Genomic DNA, 18,553 nt, shown 5'->3' with positions numbered 1-18,553 from the left:
TATAGAAAGTAAACTTTCTGCATCTTTGAATATCAGAAAAATGTCTTTTATGTGCTCTCTCACTTAACTGCTATTTTGGCCAACTGTAGAATTCTAGACTGAAGTTATCACAGCATTGTTTCCTGGTATTTAGTGTTGCTTAATCGATGTCTAATGCCAATCTGATTCTCATTCCCCTTTGGGAACTCACAGGAGTTTCTCTTCATCTGTGGTATTCTGAAATTTCATAGTGATATTTGAGTCTTGGTGTGGGTCTTTGTTTATTTATTGTGCTGGGCACAATCTGAAGGCTTTATTCGTTTTTAACTCTGGAAAATTCTCTTTGATTATTTCTTTGGCTTCTCTTCCATTTTCCCTCTCTAGCTTGCATGCTAGGTTGTCAGATTTTAGAGCTCCTATATTCATTCTTTAAATCTCTGAACTTTTCTCTCATATTTTGTGTTTTTATCTTTGCTCTACATTCTGAAAAATGTCATTTTCCAATCTTATATTATTTGAAATAATTTTTAGTCTAAAATTTTTCTTGCTTTCTAAGCTCTTTTGTTCTCAGAATTATCTTTATTCAGGAACAGCAACACCTTAAAGCTTAGCTTCCCATAATCATCTCATTCAGTTAAAGAAGCATTTTTTCCTTGGGTTAAGATTTTTATTAGAGTTGTTGAATTTATAAATGACTTTGAGGAAAATTGGCATTTTTATGATATTGAACCTTCCTATCCATGAACATGGTATCTCTTCATTTATTTAGGTTTTCTAAGATGCATTCTTTAAATGAATACTTCAATTGGCCCTTTATAATAGTTAATACATAACCATAAAACTTAATTCATTGAAGCCCTTTTTTGTGGAACATTAAAATATGGTTAAAGTATACTTTTTGATATACTTATTTAATACTAGAATAGAATGTGGAGGACCTAAGGAATGAGAAAGACTTTGAAAGTTGAGATTAGAAAAACTGTTGAAGAGAATAATTTTGTTCTTGGACTTTAGTTTTGCTTTCCTTTTAAAAAATGCAAAATTTTGTCATTGTTATATCATAAAATAATTATTAAATATAGGGTATGTAGACCAGAAAATTCAAAACGTGGGAAGATAACAGTTACCGTTAGAGAAAATCTGATAAGCTTTGCAGGAAGCTGAAATCTTTAACTCTGTAGATGAATACTGTATACATCCAGTTTTCCTGAAAGATACCTTTAGAAAAGATATCTTTAGAAATAACTTCATTCCAAAAGGAATTAATAGTATTCTGATATGTTTTGGCTGCTAAAAAAATAAATGTAACAAAGCCATTAAGTAATTTGACATTAATAAATACTGTCAAAAGTATATGTGTGTATTTTAACCAGAGGTCAAATAAAATGAAGATAAAACTTTTGACTTTCTGTATAAGTAGCAGAGAGACTATCTATAGCATGAGTACTAGGCACAAGTTCATTCTTCATGTAAACTTTCAGAATCACACACTGATTGACTAGAAACAACTTTCTAAGCAAACCATGTAACTTGAACTGTAATGTTTTCATAGTTATTCACTTACAAGGATTAAATTAAGGATTTGGGTTACTATACTCCAAAAGTCAATTTTTCCAGATGATTTAGGTGCCTCTAAATATTCCAACACCATGAATCATAGTTTGAAAGGCTCTTGAGAAAAATTGTGTTGTATTTCTCTCACCTTTATTCCAGAAAGCTATATCTTAACTTCCCCAGAAACATGAGAGCATTTCTCAGGAATAAGGAAAAGTGCGTCTACTCCTGTATTGATTTTTTTTTCTTTTGGCGAGGAAGATTAGCCCTGAGCTAACATCTGTTGCCAGTTTTCCTCTTTTTTTTTTTTTGTATGTGGGACTGCCACAATTTGGCTCAGTGAGCAGTGTGTAAGTCCACACCCGGGATCCAAACCCACAAACCCCAAGCCACCAAGGCAAAGCGCATCAACTTAATTAACCACTATGCCACCAGGCCAGCCCCTGGATTGATTTTTTAAAATATGTATATTACTTTATTTAGCTGGAATATGCTAACAGTTTTTTAAAATTACGTTAGGAAAATCTTATAGAAATAGATTTGAGTATCCAAAAAAAATGTAAAAACCAGCATAATCTACTTACATGGGCTCTAATGGTCAAAAGTTTTATGGATATTCTGGAGTGGTAGTAAAAGAATATTCCTTAGCTGTTTCATTTGTGGCATATTTGTGCTTTAAGCACCTTACTTTTATGATGATAGTGCAATATTGTGTTGATTTGGTTATAAAAACTTGGCACAATTGAGTCACAGAGCAACAATTTTTTTTTTTTTTTTACTGTTTTAATATGCTCTTTTCTGTTTCCTCCAGGGCTGGTGGGCTAGGCCTCAATTTTGTTGGTGCCAATGTTGTTGTCTTATTTGATCCCACTTGGAATCCAGCCAATGATCTTCAAGCCATTGACAGGTATAATACTGACAAAACTTAGTGACCTGCACATACTTTTAATCTAAAAATGCTCCTGAATTTTTTAGGTTGCTTATAGTATGACTGTGATTAGAAGATGAGGAAACATTGTAAACACTTCTGTTTAAGATAACTGTGAACTTCTGAATCTAAATGGCAGGCCAATAATAGCCATTTATTTTCTACCCTTCTCAAAATCCCAACGTTATGACAGAATTTATTTAAGAAGAAAGAATAAATCTATAATACTGCAGGAAAATAGGAAAGGTCACTACTAGTAAATCAGAAGTTTTGAGAAACTTCTGGAAGATAGAAGGCGTACAGAATCTGTATGATCAAGAAACCAGCAGAGAAAAACTACAATCCAAAGTCAGCAGGAGAGCATAGAGAAATTTCAAGCATGAAGTCAGCAGCTACAGGTTGTGGAAATAGACCAGAGTGCATCCTTCTGGGAAATTAATTAATGTGCTGACTCTAAAGCAGATCCCTCTTCCACAGCTCATACATATGGAGGGGTCAGCCTGTGACAGATGCTCCTTGATTAAAGCTGAAAGAATCGTTTCATGAATTTTATAAGTAAGAGAAACCTGACTGACAGAAGGTTCCTGCAATGACCATCAGAACTAGATCATAAAGCAGAGCTGAATCTGAAGGAATCCCACATCTTCACAGGACACAAAAAGGGGGAAATGATTAAATAGACCTGTGCACCTGCTTGGAAACCCTGACCAGCTTTCCTGTACAATCCACTCAGTTCCTCATTTGTAATTATGAGTGAAAAATTAAAAATTATGAGACATTTTAATAAAACCAGTACTGTGAAAGAAATAGGCTAAGGTGAAAAACAGACCCTGAAGGAAATAAGAATAGGACATCATGAAAAAAAATGCAAAGAAAACAAAAACAGAAATTCTTAGAAATTAAAACTTTTACCAAAAAGTACCAAAATCTTCTGGTTACTAGTAGAAGGCCTGAATAGTAAAATGGGGAGGACTAACATGGAAATTGATATGGAAAATAAAAAGAATGAATATCTTACAGCACAAATAATGACTGGCTGGGAGAAAACACATACATGGACACATCTTGGTGATGTTTCTAAGTTCCAAAGATAAAGAATAGGACTAAAAGATGCCAGAGTGAGAAAGAGGGAGAGAAAATTATGTATAAAAATAAAGACAAAAAAGAGCAAAACAGGTTATCCACAAAGAAATGAGAATCTCACTCATTTCTGCAGATCAAACTTTGACGAACAGACGTTTCATCTGCATTGTAGAATTCTGAAAGACAAGAGTTGTCCGTGTGACAAAATTCATATGACTATATCTAAAAGAAAATATTGACTTGTAGTTATAATCAATGGCTAATGTATCAATATGTGAAAGCAAAATAAAGCAACTGTTGACATCTAGGAACTGAGAAAATGTGTTACCCATGGTCTGAAAACATTATTCAAGGATGGAATCCAACAAATGAGACATTAATCTGTGTACAAAGAAGACATAAAAAAAGCAGTGATACTCAAAAAAAGCTCTGCTATTGGTAGTTAAGTCTAAATATTTGTTGATAGTTTGGCTGAGAGGCTAATATAGTTATAAAGAAAGAATTCTCAAAAATATGAAGAGATGGTGTAAGAAAATTAATAATAACTTTCTTTTTTTTTTTTGAGGAAGATTAGCTCTGAGCTAACATCTGCTGCCAATCCTCCTCTTTTCACTGAGGAAGGCTGGCCCTGAGCTAACATCCGTGCCCATCTTCCTTTACTTTATATGTGGGACGCCTGCCACAGCATGGCTTGACAAGTGGTGCTATGTCCGCACCCAGGATCTGAACCAGCAAACCCTGGGCTGCCGAAGCAGATCGTGTGCGCTTAACCACTGCGCCACCAGGCCGGCCCCCAATTAATAGTAATTAAGAACTAAAACTCCACATAATTTCAATAAAACATCAAGGGAAGAAGGCAAAATTTTTCTTTCATCAGGAAGGATTAGGATATCCTGGTAAGCTTTCAAATTTATTCCAAAAAATGTTTTTAAATGCTAGCAGAAAGTTTAAGGGCAACAACTAAGAGTCAAGCATAATAATCACTTGTTACTCTTTTTAAAAACATAGATGCTCAGGCTTTACCCTCTAGGCATTCTACTTCTGTAGGTCTAGAGTGAGGCTCTACAGTCTACATTTTAAAAAACACCTCAGGTTGTAAATCAAAGGACAATAGGCAACCCATGGAATAGGAGAAAATATTTGCAAATCACATATGTGATAAAGAGTTAATATCTAGAATATATAAAGAATTCCTAAAACTCAACAACAAGAAGTAACAACCCAATTCAAAAATGGGAAAAGGACTTGAATAGACATTTCTCCAAAAAGGACATACAAATGACCCATAAGCACATGAAAAGATACTCAACTTCACTAAACATTAGGGAAATGCAAATAAAACTACAATGAGATATCACTTCACACCCATTAGGAAGACTATTATCAACAAATGGAGAATGAGTCTTGGTGAGGATATGGAGAAATTGGAACTCTTGTGCATTGCTGGTGGGAATGTAAAATGTGGAAAACAATATGGTGGTCATCAAAAAATTAAACATAACGTTACCATATCATCCAGCAATTCCACTTCTGGGTATATACCCAAAGAATTGAAAGCAGGAGCTCAAACAGATGTTTGTATACCTATGTTCGTAGCAGCATTATTCACAATAGCCAAAAGGTGGAAACATCACAAATGTCCATTGATGGATGAATGGATAAACTAAATGTGTTATATACATATAATGGAATATTTTTCAGCCTTAAAAAGGAATGGAATTCTTTCTTTTTCTTTTGGTTTTATTGAGATGTAATTGACATACAGCACTGTATAAGTTTAAGGTGCACAGCATAATGACTTACATATATTGGGAAATGATTATTGCAATAGTTTAGTTAATATCCATCATCTCATATAGAAACAAACAAAAAGAATGAAATTCTGATAACATACTACAATATGGATGAATCTTTAAGATATTATGCTAATTGAAATAAGCCAGATTATATGATACCACTTACATGAGGTATCTGGAATAGTCAAATTCATAGAGACAGAGAGTACAAGGGTTACCAGGGCCTGGAGGAGGGAGTGAGTGGGGAGTTATTGTGTAATGGGTGCAAGATTTTAGTTTGGGATGATGACAAAGTCAAAGAGGTGGATGATTGTGATAGTTGTAAAACAATGTGAATTTTCTTTATGCCACTAAACTGTACATTTGAAAATAGTTAAAATGGTAAATCTTATGTTATGCACATTTTACCACAATTTTTTAAAAAACCATCCAAGGTGACTGTGATACAATTGACCCTTGAATCTACTTTGAGAAACACTGGAAATTAGTTGCAAAATGTCCAAACAGAACTTCAAAAGAAATTTTAAAGGAACACTGAGAAAATGTAATTGTTTCAGTAAATGATAGGAAATATGAGTGTGTGGGGAAGGTGAAGGAAATTCAGAAAACATGGCAAATACAAAACATAACATAAAGTGTCAGGAATAAGACCAAACATAAACTTGAATGGGTAAACTTGAATCCCTTTTTTAAAAAACAGAGAAGGCAAAAAGGAAAAATTAGATTCAGATTTATGCTTATTATGATGTGTAAATATAAAATTAAAAAAGACATAGAAGGTTAAAAATAAAAATATAGAAAAATATCTAATCAGGAAGATGGTAACAAAAAAATGAGAAAGAGTGGCAATATTAATATCAAGCAAAATATTAATAGAACTCAAGGCAAAATGCATTAAGGAAAACAAAAAAATGGGGTGCAATCCACGAGGAAGCTGTAATAGTCACTACATAATAAAGCCAAAACTCTTATAATATGATGAGAAATGGACAAATCCATAATCATGATGGGAAACTTAATATCCCTCTCTCAAAAATTAATAGACCAACTTGACTAAAAAAGTACAGAAATTATTTGAGTAATAGTTATCCAGCTTAATTTAATAAATATTCATAACCTTATAACAACTGAGAATACCCAATCTTTCAAACATTTGTAAAGCATTTTTTAAATGACTATATATTTTAATGGAAATCACAAAGACTAGATTCCATGGTGAATACAAAAGAAAAAAACTAAAAATAACAATAAACATGTAGCTAATAAAAATCTAGCCATATGGGCATTTTTAAACAACTGTGTATTAAAGAGGAAATCGAAGAGTGATGACAGCAGGATGGCAGACTAGGAAGCTGTAGGTACTTGTTCTCCCATGAAAGGATTAGAAAAACAACTAGAGACTGATTAAAATAATGTTATAGGAGCTCTTTGGACTAGTCAAAGATCTACAGTAACTAGGGAAATTCCCAATCAAGAAGAAGCTACATTCAAAACTGTAGGAAATTTTGTGACATTTTTACTCATCCTTGCCTCACCCCCTCCCTGGTCTCACATGACCATGAGGAAGCAACCAATTCCCAGTTCCCTCCCTCAGGCTGGAAGGAGAAGTCCTTTGTGACTTTCTAACCTGTCTGTGGGCGACCAAAGGGACTGGTTTCTGTTTCACTTGACTCAGTGCTCAGATGAGGAATAGTGGTATAGCTTGGATCTCAGACTGGCAGAAGCTGTGGAAAGCAGTGGTAGGCTCCATGGTGCTTGAAAGCTGGAGTGGGACCACACACCTGCGGACACGTGGGACATGAGATTACAGGTAGAGGAATATGATATTTATAATATACATGTATATATAATATATATAATATAAAAACCATATAATATCTAAGGCCCTGAGAAGAAGCTGAGGTGTGAGACTCTTTGGGAAATTAAGACATTTAAAAGCAGCGGTGTATACAGGGGAAATCTGAAAACACACACTCACACACACAGGCCCAGGCAGGATACATAACCAGAAATGACCTAAGAAGATTTTAAGGCTTCACCCTGAGCTGCTCCCAACTCTCAAAACATGCCCTGCTAACTAATGAATCTTTTCCATACCAGGCTGCAAAGACTGGGAGAGGTGGCTGTTTTATCAAATGTCCAATTTTTTTTTTTTTTAAGATTTTATTTTTTCCTTTTTCTCCCCAAAGCCCCCCGGTACATAGTTGTATATTCTTCATTGTGGGTCCTTCTAGTTGTGGCATGTGAGACGCTGCCTCAGCGTGGTCTGATGAGCAGTGCCATGTCCGTGCCCAGGATTCGAACCAACGAAACACTGGGCCGCCTGCAGCGGAGCGCGTGAACTTAACCACTCGGCCACGGGGCCAGCCCTCAAATGTCCAATTTTTAACAACAAAAGAAGACAAGGCATCCAAAGAAACAGGAAAACATAGCCCATTCCAAGGAACAAAATAAATTTCCAGAAACCATCCCTGAAAAAACACAGGCATAAGACTTACTAGACAAAGACTTTAAAACAGTTGTCCTAACTCTTAAGAGTTAAATGAAAATATGGGCAAAGAACTAAAGGAAATCAGGAAAACAATATATGAGAAAAATGAGAATCTCAATAAAGAGGTAGAAATTATAAAAAAAGAACAGCAGAAATTCTGGACCTGAAAAATACAATAACTGAATTGAAAAGAATCACTAGAGGGATTCATCAGACTCGAGTAGGCAGAAGAAAGAATCAGCAAACTTCAAGACAGATCTGAGGTGCAAAAATGAAAACAAAAATGAAGAAAAGTGAACATAGCCTAAGGGACTATGGGATACATTATGTAGACCAACGCAAACATTATGTGATTCCCAAGAGAAAAGAGAGAAAAGGAAAGAAGGTTATTTTAAGAAATAATGACTGGGAAAATAACTTCCCAAATTTGAGGAAAGACAGGTGTACAAACACAGGAAGCTCAACAAACTCAAGGTAGGATAAAATCCAAAAATGGCGGGGTGAGCTGACCCGGGATTCTCTCCCCTCCAAAATACAACAAAAGGTTGGAAGAACTGAATTTCAGAGAACAAAAATAATGCCAGCTCGTTAGAGACCTACAATTCCAAGAAGGCGGAGATCATAAACCTTGTTTTATACCTTCGGAGGCGCTGGAACGGTAGGAGAGAACATCGCACCCTCCCCTAGAGTCTGCGATCGCTGCGGCATGGGTCGGGAAGGAGCGGGGCAGGGGTCGCGCGACCGGGGGATCATCCAGGACTCTTGCCGCTGATTCAGTGGAGACCCGCTGACGGGGGGAAAGCTTCCGTCCACGGGGACCCCATAAATCAAGGGCCTTGGGAGACCAGAGAACAGAACTGATCTGAACCCAGACCAGTATGTGTAAGTAACAGCCGCTCCCCCCCAGCGAAGCCAGTGCGTGCAGCCATATTGCCCCAAGGTGGAGAGCTCATAACACGCCGCTCTCGACCCCCATCTAGTGGCAACAGGCTGTAACTGCAACTGAATTCTACCACCATGAGAAAAAACCGCTCCTCTACCATCCAGCAATTTATAAAAGCCCCAGACCAGAAGGAAAACAATAAAAACACAGAATTAAGTCCTGAGGACTTGGAATTAGGTAAACTAAGTGATAATGAATTCAGAGCAGCTATAATCAAAAAACTCAATGAGGTAGAGAGAAAGATAGAGAAACAAACCGAGTTCTGGAGTTACTTCACAAAAGAGATTAAAATCATAAAGAAGAATCAAACAGAAATACTTGAGATGAAAAACACAATGGACCAGATAAAACAGAATACGGATTCCCTGAATGCCCGTGTAGACAACATAGAGGAGAAAATTAGCATAATCGAGGACAGACAGGCTGAATGGCACCAGACAGAGGAAGAAAGAGAACTAAGAATTAAAACAAATGAGGAAACTCTCCGAGAGATAATGGATTCAATGAGGAGTAAGAACATAAGGATCATAGGAATTCCCGAGAATATGGAAAAGGAAAATGGAGCAGAAAGTGTGCTTAACGAAATTATTGAAGAGAACTTCCCAAATCTAGAGATCAATGGAGAAATGTGTGTAGAGGAGGGTTTTAGATCTCCTAGATTTGTCAGTGTGAAAAGAGCTACCCCAAGGCACATAGTAGTAAAGTTGGCAAATAGGAATGATAAGGAGAGAATACTCAGGGAAGTAAGGAAAAAAAAAGAGAATAACCTATAAAGGAGCCCCTATCAGACTGTCAGAAGATTTCTCTACAGAAACCCTACAAGCTAGGAGAGAATGGAGTGATATATTCAAAGCTTTAAAGGATAAAAACCTTCAGCCAAGAATACTCTATCCAGGAAGAATTTCCTTCAGATATGAGGGAGAAATTAAATCTTTTCCAGACAAACAAAAGTTAAGGGAATTTGTAACTAAAAGCCCTCCATTACAAGAAATCCTCAAGAAGGCTCTCATACTTGAAAAAAGAAAAAAGGGAGAAAGGGGACACAATCCACAGACTAGGGAGACCGATGGATAGAACCAGAACAGGATAGCAAATATTCAATTATAGCATAAGGGTAAAGGTAAGGAAACTACCAAAACAAGGGCGATCTTAGGACTCTAACAACAAATGAATAAGACGAGTTGGAATAAAAAATGAAAATAATTATTTAGGAGGGGAAGAGCAAAGGGTCTAAAGCAGTATTGGTCAAGTAGGTAAGAGACCACCAGAGAATAGACTATATTATACACAAGATTCTAAATACAAACTTCAAGGTAGACACTAAAATAAAGTACAGAACAGAGTCACAAATCATAAATAAGGAAAAATCTAAGAAACCCAGCATAAGAAATTGCAGTATTAAATGGGTAGGATAAAGCACACAGGAAAAGAAACACAGGAAAACAAGATAATGAGTGACAGATTAACAGCATTAAGTCCACATGCATCAATAATCACTCTCAATGTGAACAGATTGAACTCTCCAATAAAAAGACACAGAGTGGCAAAATGGATTAAAGAACAAGATCCAACAATTTGTTGCCTCCAGGAAACACACCTCAGCCCCAAGGACAAACACAGACTCAGGGTGAAGGGGTGGAGGACAATGCTTCAAGCAAATAGCAAGGAAAAAAAGGCAGGTGTTGCAATTCTCGTATCAGACCAAGTGGATTTCAAAATAAGACAGGTAAAGAGAGACACAGAGGGACAATATATAATGATCAAAGGGACACTTCATCAAGAAGAAATAACGCTTATAAATATCTATGCACCCAATACAGTAGCACCAAGATTCATAAAGCAACTATTAACAGACCTAAAGGAAGATGTTAAAAACAACACAGTAATAGTAGGGGACCTCAACACCCCACTCACATCAATGGACAGATCATCCAGACAGAAAATCAACAAGGAAATAGTGGAGTTAAATGAAAAACTAAAACAATTGGACTTAATAGACATATATAGATCACTCCACCCTGAAAGAGCTGAATACACATTCTTCTCAAGTGCACGTGGAACATTCTCTAGGATAGACCATATGTTGGGAAACAAGGCAAGCCTCTACAAATTTAAAAAAATTGAAATAATAACAAGCATCTTCTTAGATCATAGTGCTATAAGGCTAGAAATTAATTACAAGAAAAAAGCTGAGAAAGGCACAAAGATGTGGAGACTAAACAACACACTACTGAACAAGCAATGGATCATTGAAGAACTTAAAGAAGAAATAAAAAAATACTTGGAAACAAATGAAAATGATAGCATGCCATACCAACTCATATGGGATACAGCAAAAGCTGTATTAAGAGGAAAATTCATCACAATACAGGCACATCTTAACAAACAAGAAAAATCCCAAATAAGCAACCTTAAAGCACACCTAACTGAACTAGAGAAAAAAGAACAAATGAAGCCCAAAGTCAGCAGAAGGAGAGAAATAATAAAAATCAGAGCAGAAATAAATACTATTGAAACGAAAAAGGCAGTAGAAAGGATCAATGAGACAAAGAGCTGGTTTTTTGAGAAGATAAATAAAATTGACAAACCACTAGCCAGACTTACAAAGAAAAAAAGGGAGAAAGCTCAAATAAACAAAATCAGAAATGAGCGAGGAGAAATAACAACAGACTCTGCAGAAATACAACAGATTATAAGAGAATACTACAAAAAACTATATGCCAACAGAATGGATAACCTAGAGGAAATGGATAAATTCTTGGACTCCTACAATCTCCCAAAGCTCACTCAAGAAGAGGCAGACAGTTTGAACAGACCAATCACAAGGAAAGAGATTGAAACAGCAATCAAAAACATCCCAACGAATAAAACCCCAGGACCAGATGGCTTTCCTGGGGAATTCTACCAAACTTTCAGAGAGGTTTTAATACCTATCCTTTTCAAGCTATTCCAAAAAATTAGGGAAGATGGAACACTTCCTAACACATCTATGAGGCCAACATCACGCTGATCCCAAAACCTGACAAGGACACCACAAAAAAAGAGAACTACAGGCCAATATCACTGATGAACATAGATGCAAAAATTCTAAACAAAATTTTGGCAACCAGAATTCAGCAATTCATCAAAAGAATCATACATCAGGATCAGTTGGGATTCATACCAGGGACACAAGGATGGTTCAACGTCCACAAATCAATCAACGTGATACACCACATCAACAAACTGAGCAATAAAAACCACATGATCATCTCAATAGATGCAGAGAAGGCATTTGACAAGATCCAACAGCCATTTATGATAAAAACTCTGAACAAAATGGGCATAGAAGGAAACTACCTCAACATAATAAAGGCCATATACGACAAACCCATAGCCAACATCATACTCAATGGGCAAAAACTGAACCCCATCCCCCTGAAAACAGGAATGAGACAAGGATGCCCTCTATCACCACTCTTATTTAACATAGTACTGGAGGTCCTGGCCAGAGCAATCAGGCAAGAAAAAGGAATAAAAGGAATCCAAATAGGGAGGGAAGAGGTGAAACTCTCGCTGTTTGCAGACGACATGATCTTATATATAGAAAACCCCAAAGAATCCATTGGAAAACTGTTAGAAGTAATCAACAACTACAGCAAAGTTGCAGGGTATAAAATCAATTTGCATAAATCAGTAGCACTTCTGTACTCCAGTAATGAACCAACAGAAAAAGAACTCAAGAATACAGTACCATTCACAATCGCAACAAAAAGAATAAAGTACCTTGGGGTAAACTTAACTAAGGAAGTGAAGGACCTATATAATGAAAATTACAAGGCCTTTCTGAGAGAATTGGATGACGACATAAGGAGATGGAAAGACATGGAATGTACATGGATTGGAAGAATAAACATAGTTAAAATGTCCGTTCTACCTAAAGCAATCTACAGATTCAACGCCATCCCAATCAGAATCCCAATGACATTCTTTACAGAATTAGAACAAAGAATCCTAAAATTCATATGGGGCAACAAAAGACCCCGAATTTCTAAAGCAATCCTGAGAAAAAAGAACAAAACGGGAGGCATCACAATCCCTGACTTCAAAACATACTACAAAGCTACAGTAATCAAAACAGCATGGTACTGGTACAAAAACAGGTGCACAGATCAATGGAACAGAATTGAAAGCCCAGAAATAAAACCACACATCTATGGACAGCTTATCTTTGACAAAGGAGCTGAGAGCATACAATGGAGAAAAGAAAGTCTTTTCAACAAATGGTGCTGGGAAAACTGGAAAGCCACATGTAAAAGAATGAAAATTGACCATTCTTTTTCACCATTCACCAAAATAAACTCAAAATGGATTAAAGACCTAAAGGTGAGACCTGAAACCATAAGGCTTCTGGAAGAAAACGTAGGCAGTACACTCTTTGACATCAGTATTAAAAGGATCTTTTCGGACACCATGCCTTCTCAGAGAAGGGAAACAATAGAAAGAATAAACAAATGGGACTTCATCAGATTAAAGAGCTTCTTCAAGGCAAATGACAACAGGATTGAAACAAAAAAACAACCCACTAACTGGGAAAAAATATTTGCAAGTCATATATCTGACAAAGGCTTAATACCCTTAATATATAAAGAACTCTCGCAACTCAACCACAAAACATCAAACAACCCAATCAAAAAATGGGCTGGAGACATGAACAGACATTTCTCCAAAGAAGATATACTGATGGCCAATAGGCACATGAAAAGATGCTCATCATCGCTGATCATCAGGGAAATGCAAATCAAAACTACACTAAGATATCACCTTACACCCGTTAGAATGACAAAAATATCTAAAACTAATAGCAACAAATGTTGGAGAGGTTGCGGAGAAAAAGGAACCCTCATACACTGCTGGTGGGAATGCAAACTGGTGCAGCCACTATGGAAAACAGTATGGAGATTCCTCAAAAAATTAAAAATAGAACTACCATACGATCCAGCCATCCCACTACTGGGTATTTATCCAAAGAGCTTGAAGTCAGCAATCCCAAAAGTCCTATGTGCCCCAATGTTTATTGCAGCACTGTTTACAATAGCCAAGACGTGGAAGCAACCTAAGTGCCCATCAACAGACGAATGGATAAAGAAGATGTGGTACATATATACAATGGAATACTACTCAGCTGCAAAACAGAACAAAATCATTCCATTTACAATAACAGGGATGGACTTTGAGAGAATTATGTTAAGTGAAATAAGCCAGCGAGAGAAGGATAATCTGTGTATGACTCCACTCATATGAGGAATTTAAAATTATGGACTAAGAACAGTTTAGTGGATACCAGGGGAAAGGTGGGGTGGGGGGTGGGCACAAAGGGTGAAGTGGTGCACCTACAACACGAATGACAAACGTTAATGTACAGCTGAAATTTCACAAGATTGTAACCTATCAATAACTCAATAAAAAATAAATAAATAAAAAAAAAAATCCAGAGACCCACACTGAGACATGTTATCATCAAACTGTCAAATGTCAAAGACAAAGAGATTCTTGGAAGCAGCAAAAGAAAAGCAACTTGTAATGTATAAGGGATCCCCAGTAAGATTATCAGTGGATTTCTCAGCAGAAACCTTGCAGGCCAGAGGGCAGTGGGATGTTATGTTTAAAGTACCAAAAGAAAAAGTGATCAACTGAGAATTCTATATTGGGCAAAACTGTCCTTCAAAAATGAAGGGAAAAGTTAAGAGTTTCCCAAATAAAAGGTGAGGGAGTTTGTTACCACTAGACCTGCCGTACAAGAAATGCTTAAGAGAGACTTTCAAGTTCAAATGAAAGAGCTCTGACAGTAACGCAAAGCCATATGAAAATATAAATTTCTCCAGTACGGGTAAGTACATGGACAAATATAAAAACCATTATAATTGTAATTTTGGTTTGTAATTTGACTTTTTGTTTTCTACAGGACTTAAAATACAAGTGTGTAAAAGTAATTATAAATCTGTGTTAATGGATAAATGACATATAAAGATAATTTGTGGCATCAATAACATGAAAGTAGGGGGTGGAGCTGTAAAGGAGTGTTTTTTTACTGTAATTGGAGTTAAGTTGGTATCAATTTAAGATAGATTGTTATAACTTTTTCATGTTATATGTAATCACCATGGTAACCACAAAGAAAATATCTATAGAATATACACAAAAGGAAATGAGAAAGGAATCCAAATGTGTCATTAAAAAAATCAAGTAAACCTAAAGGAAGGGAATAATGGACTAAATGAGGGACAAAATAGCTATAAGACATACAGAAAACAAATAAAATGGCAAAAGTAAGTCCTTCCCTATTATTAATTACTTTAAGTGTAAATGGATTAAACTTCCCAATCAAAAGATATAGATTAGAATGGATTAAAAAAACAGTATCCAACTATATTCTGTCTATAAGATACTTTAGATCTAAGGATATGTATAGGTTGAAAGTGAAAGAATGGAAAAAGACATTCCATGCAAATAGTAACCAAAAGAGAGCAGGGGTGGTTACACTAATATCAGATAAAATAGACTTTAAGTTGAAAACTGTTATAAGAGACAAAGAAGGGTATATATAATGAAAAAAGATTCAATTCACAAAAAAGCTATAACAATTATAAACATAAATGCACCAAACATCTGAGCTCCAAAATATATAAAGCAAACATTGACAGAATTGAAGGGAAAAACAGACAGCTCTACAATAATAGTAGGAGACTTCAGTAGTCCACTTTCAATAGTAGTTAGAACATCCAGTCAGAAGATCAGTAAGGAAAGAGAGGAGCTGAACAACACAGACGTATACAGAACTCTCCTTCTAGCAACATCAGTATACACATTCTTGGGGCTGCCTGGTGGTGTAGTAGTTAAGTTCACGCGCTCTGCTTCAGCAGCCCAGGGTTTTCAGATTTGGATCCCGGGTGCAGACCTACACACCACTCATCAAGCCATGCTGTGGTGGCATCCTAGATACAAAATAGAGTAAGATTGGCACAGATGTTAGCTCAGCAACAATCTTCCTCAAGCAAAAAGAGGAAGATTAGCAATAGATGTTAGCTCAGGGCCAATCTTCCTCACCAAAAATAAAAAGAATACACATTTTTCTCAAGTACACGTGGAACAGTCTCCACTATAGACCATCTGTTAGGCCACAAAACAAATCTTAATAAATTGTAAAAGGTTGAAATCATACAGTTTCTTTTCCAATCACCATAGAATGAAAATAGAAATAAACAGCAGAAAACTCACGGATATGTTGAAATTAAAGAACACATTCTTAAACAAACAATGCATCACAAGGGAAATTAGGAAATATATCCTGATAAAAATGAAAATGAAAACACAATATACCAAAACTTCTGGGGTGCAGTGAAAGCAGTACTAAGAGGGAAGTTTATTTAAAAACTTAACATTAAAAAAGAAGAAAGGGCTCACATCAGCTATCTGACCTTATATCTTGAAAAACTAGAAAAAGAAGAACAAGCTAAACCCAGAGCTAGCAAATGGAAGAAAATAATAAAAGATTAGAGCAGAGATAAATGAAATAGAGCCTAGAAAAACAATGGAAAAAGATCAAGAAAACTGAGAGTTATTTTTTCAAAAAGATTAGCAAACTTGACAAATCTTCAGCTAGATTGTCTAAGAAAAAAAGAAAGTTGAAGTCATTAAAATCAGAAATGAAAAGAGGGACATTACTACTGATTTTACAGAAATGAATAGGATTATAAGACACTGCTATAAATAAGTGTACACCAACAAATTGGATAACCTAGACGAAATGGACAAAGTCCTAGAAAAATACAACCTACCAAGACTGAATCATGGAGCAATAGAAAATACGACTAGACTTACTAGCAAGAAGATTGAATCAGTAAATGCTGGCAAAAAAAATTCCCCCAAATTGTAACATTGTCAAGTATGAGACAGTATGGCCTTGCCCCTCATCCCTCATGACTGTAACGGGTAGTTAGAAACAGGCGACCTCATTCACAGCATCCAGTGAAGCCTCCACCTGGGAGAAGCTGCAGGGACAAGACCCATAGTTAACCAGTATGGCAGTCAGGTTAGAGTTTTAGTTAGCACTATGGTCCATTTCAGAACATCTGGAGTACTAGTCAACTGAGTGATTAATACAGTCATACCGAGTGCGTGGACGTCTCTGTGGATGAGGGCTGTAAGTCTGCACTTCCATAGGCTGGCCAGGTAATTAACTGGCCAGTTTTTTTTTTTAAGAGTTTCATTTAGATGTAATTAATGTCCAGTAAACTGCACATATTTAAAGTGTATGATTAAGTTTTGAGATATATATATATATGCACCTGTGCAACCACCACAATCAAGATAGTAAACATTAATCACCCCACAAATGTTTCTTGCACCCCTTTATAGTCCATCCCTCCTGCCCCTCCCCACACCCCTGTTCCCAAGCAACCGCTGATCTGCTTTCTGTTCCTATGGATTAGTTTGCATTTTTAGAGTTTTATATAAATGGAATAATTTGAGAACACAACCTGTTCATAAGCTTAAGACTGCTGTAAAAGAAAAATCTGAACTTAGGAAAAGTTTTTGGGCAATGCAAGGTGATGTCCAAAAAGAGCAATGAAGTTGATATGTAAATTTCTTCTGTAATAATTTTCACTGACTGGTATTTCTATTTTTGCATTATAATTAAATAATATAGCATATCTAAACATAAAATATTTCTTTTTTAATTAATTAAAATTTTAGTAATGTCCCTTTTTTTAATTAGGTACATGTATTTTTTTATTAAGATTATGATAGTTAACAACCTTGTGAAATTACAGTTGTACATTATTATTAGTCATGTTGTAGGTACACCACTTCACCCTTAGTGCCCTCCCCCCACCCCCCTTTCCCCTGGTAACCACCTATCAGTTCTCTTTGTCTATATGTTAACTACTACCTATGAGTGGAGTTATACAGAGTTCGTCTTTCTCTGTCTGGCTTATTTCACTCAACATAATACCCTCAAGGTCTATCCATGTTGTTGTGAATGGGACGACTTTGTCCTTTGTTATGGCTGAGTAGTATTCCATTGTATACATATATACACCATATCTTCTTTATCCAGTCATCAGTTGCTGGGCACTTAGGTTGGTTCCATGTCTTGGCTATTGTGAATAATGCTGCGATGAACATAGCGGTGCATGGGACTTTTGGAATTGCTGATTTCAGGTTCTTAGGATAGATACCCAGTAGTGGGATGGCTGGGTCATAAGGTATTTCTATTTTTAACTTTTTGAGAAATCTCCATACTGTTTTCCATAGTGGCTGCACCAGTTTGTATTCCCACCAACAGTGTATGAGGGTTCCTTTTTCTCCACAGCCTCTCCAACATTTGTCACTTTGGTTTTGGATATTTTTGCCATTCTAACAGGTGTAAGGTGATATCTTAGTGTAGTTTTGATTTGCATTTCCCTGATGATTAGTGATGATGAGCATCTTTTCATGTGTCTATTGGCCATCCATATATCTTCTTTGGAGAAATGTCTGTTCATGTCCTTTGCCCATTTTTTGATTGGGTTTTTTGATTTTTGTTGTTGAGCTGTGTGAGTTCTTTATATATTATGGAGAATTAACCCTTTGTCAGATAAATAACTTGTAAATATTTTTTCCCAATTAGTGGGCTGTTTTTTTGTTTCAATCCTGTTTTCCCTTGCCTTGAAGAAGCTCTTTAGTCTGATGAAGTCCCATTTGTTTATTCTTTCTATTGTTTCCCTCGTCTGAGGGGTTATGGTGTCCGAAAAGAT

At 36.1% G+C, this 18,553-nt stretch overlaps 1 protein-coding gene across 8 annotated transcripts in view; it reads left to right on the top strand.

Moving 5' to 3' along the window:
- ERCC6L2 (ERCC excision repair 6 like 2) overlaps nt 1–18,553 on the top strand; it is a 127,104-nt gene that overhangs the window by 56,408 nt on the left and 52,143 nt on the right. For all 8 annotated transcript variants that reach the window (XM_046663784.1, XM_046663787.1, XM_046663785.1 and 5 more), the window contains exon 12: nt 2,345–2,440. In XM_046663784.1, coding sequence (XP_046519740.1) covers nt 2,345–2,440 — 96 coding nt within the window. The remainder of the gene's footprint in view (nt 1–2,344; nt 2,441–18,553) is intronic.

Source organism: Equus quagga, chromosome 6 (genome assembly GCF_021613505.1).
Source record: "Equus quagga isolate Etosha38 chromosome 6, UCLA_HA_Equagga_1.0, whole genome shotgun sequence".
Classification (NCBI taxonomy): domain Eukaryota; kingdom Metazoa; phylum Chordata; class Mammalia; order Perissodactyla; family Equidae; genus Equus; species Equus quagga.
Note: the sequence above shows the minus strand (reverse complement) of the source record. Positions and strands in the feature narration are given on the sequence as shown.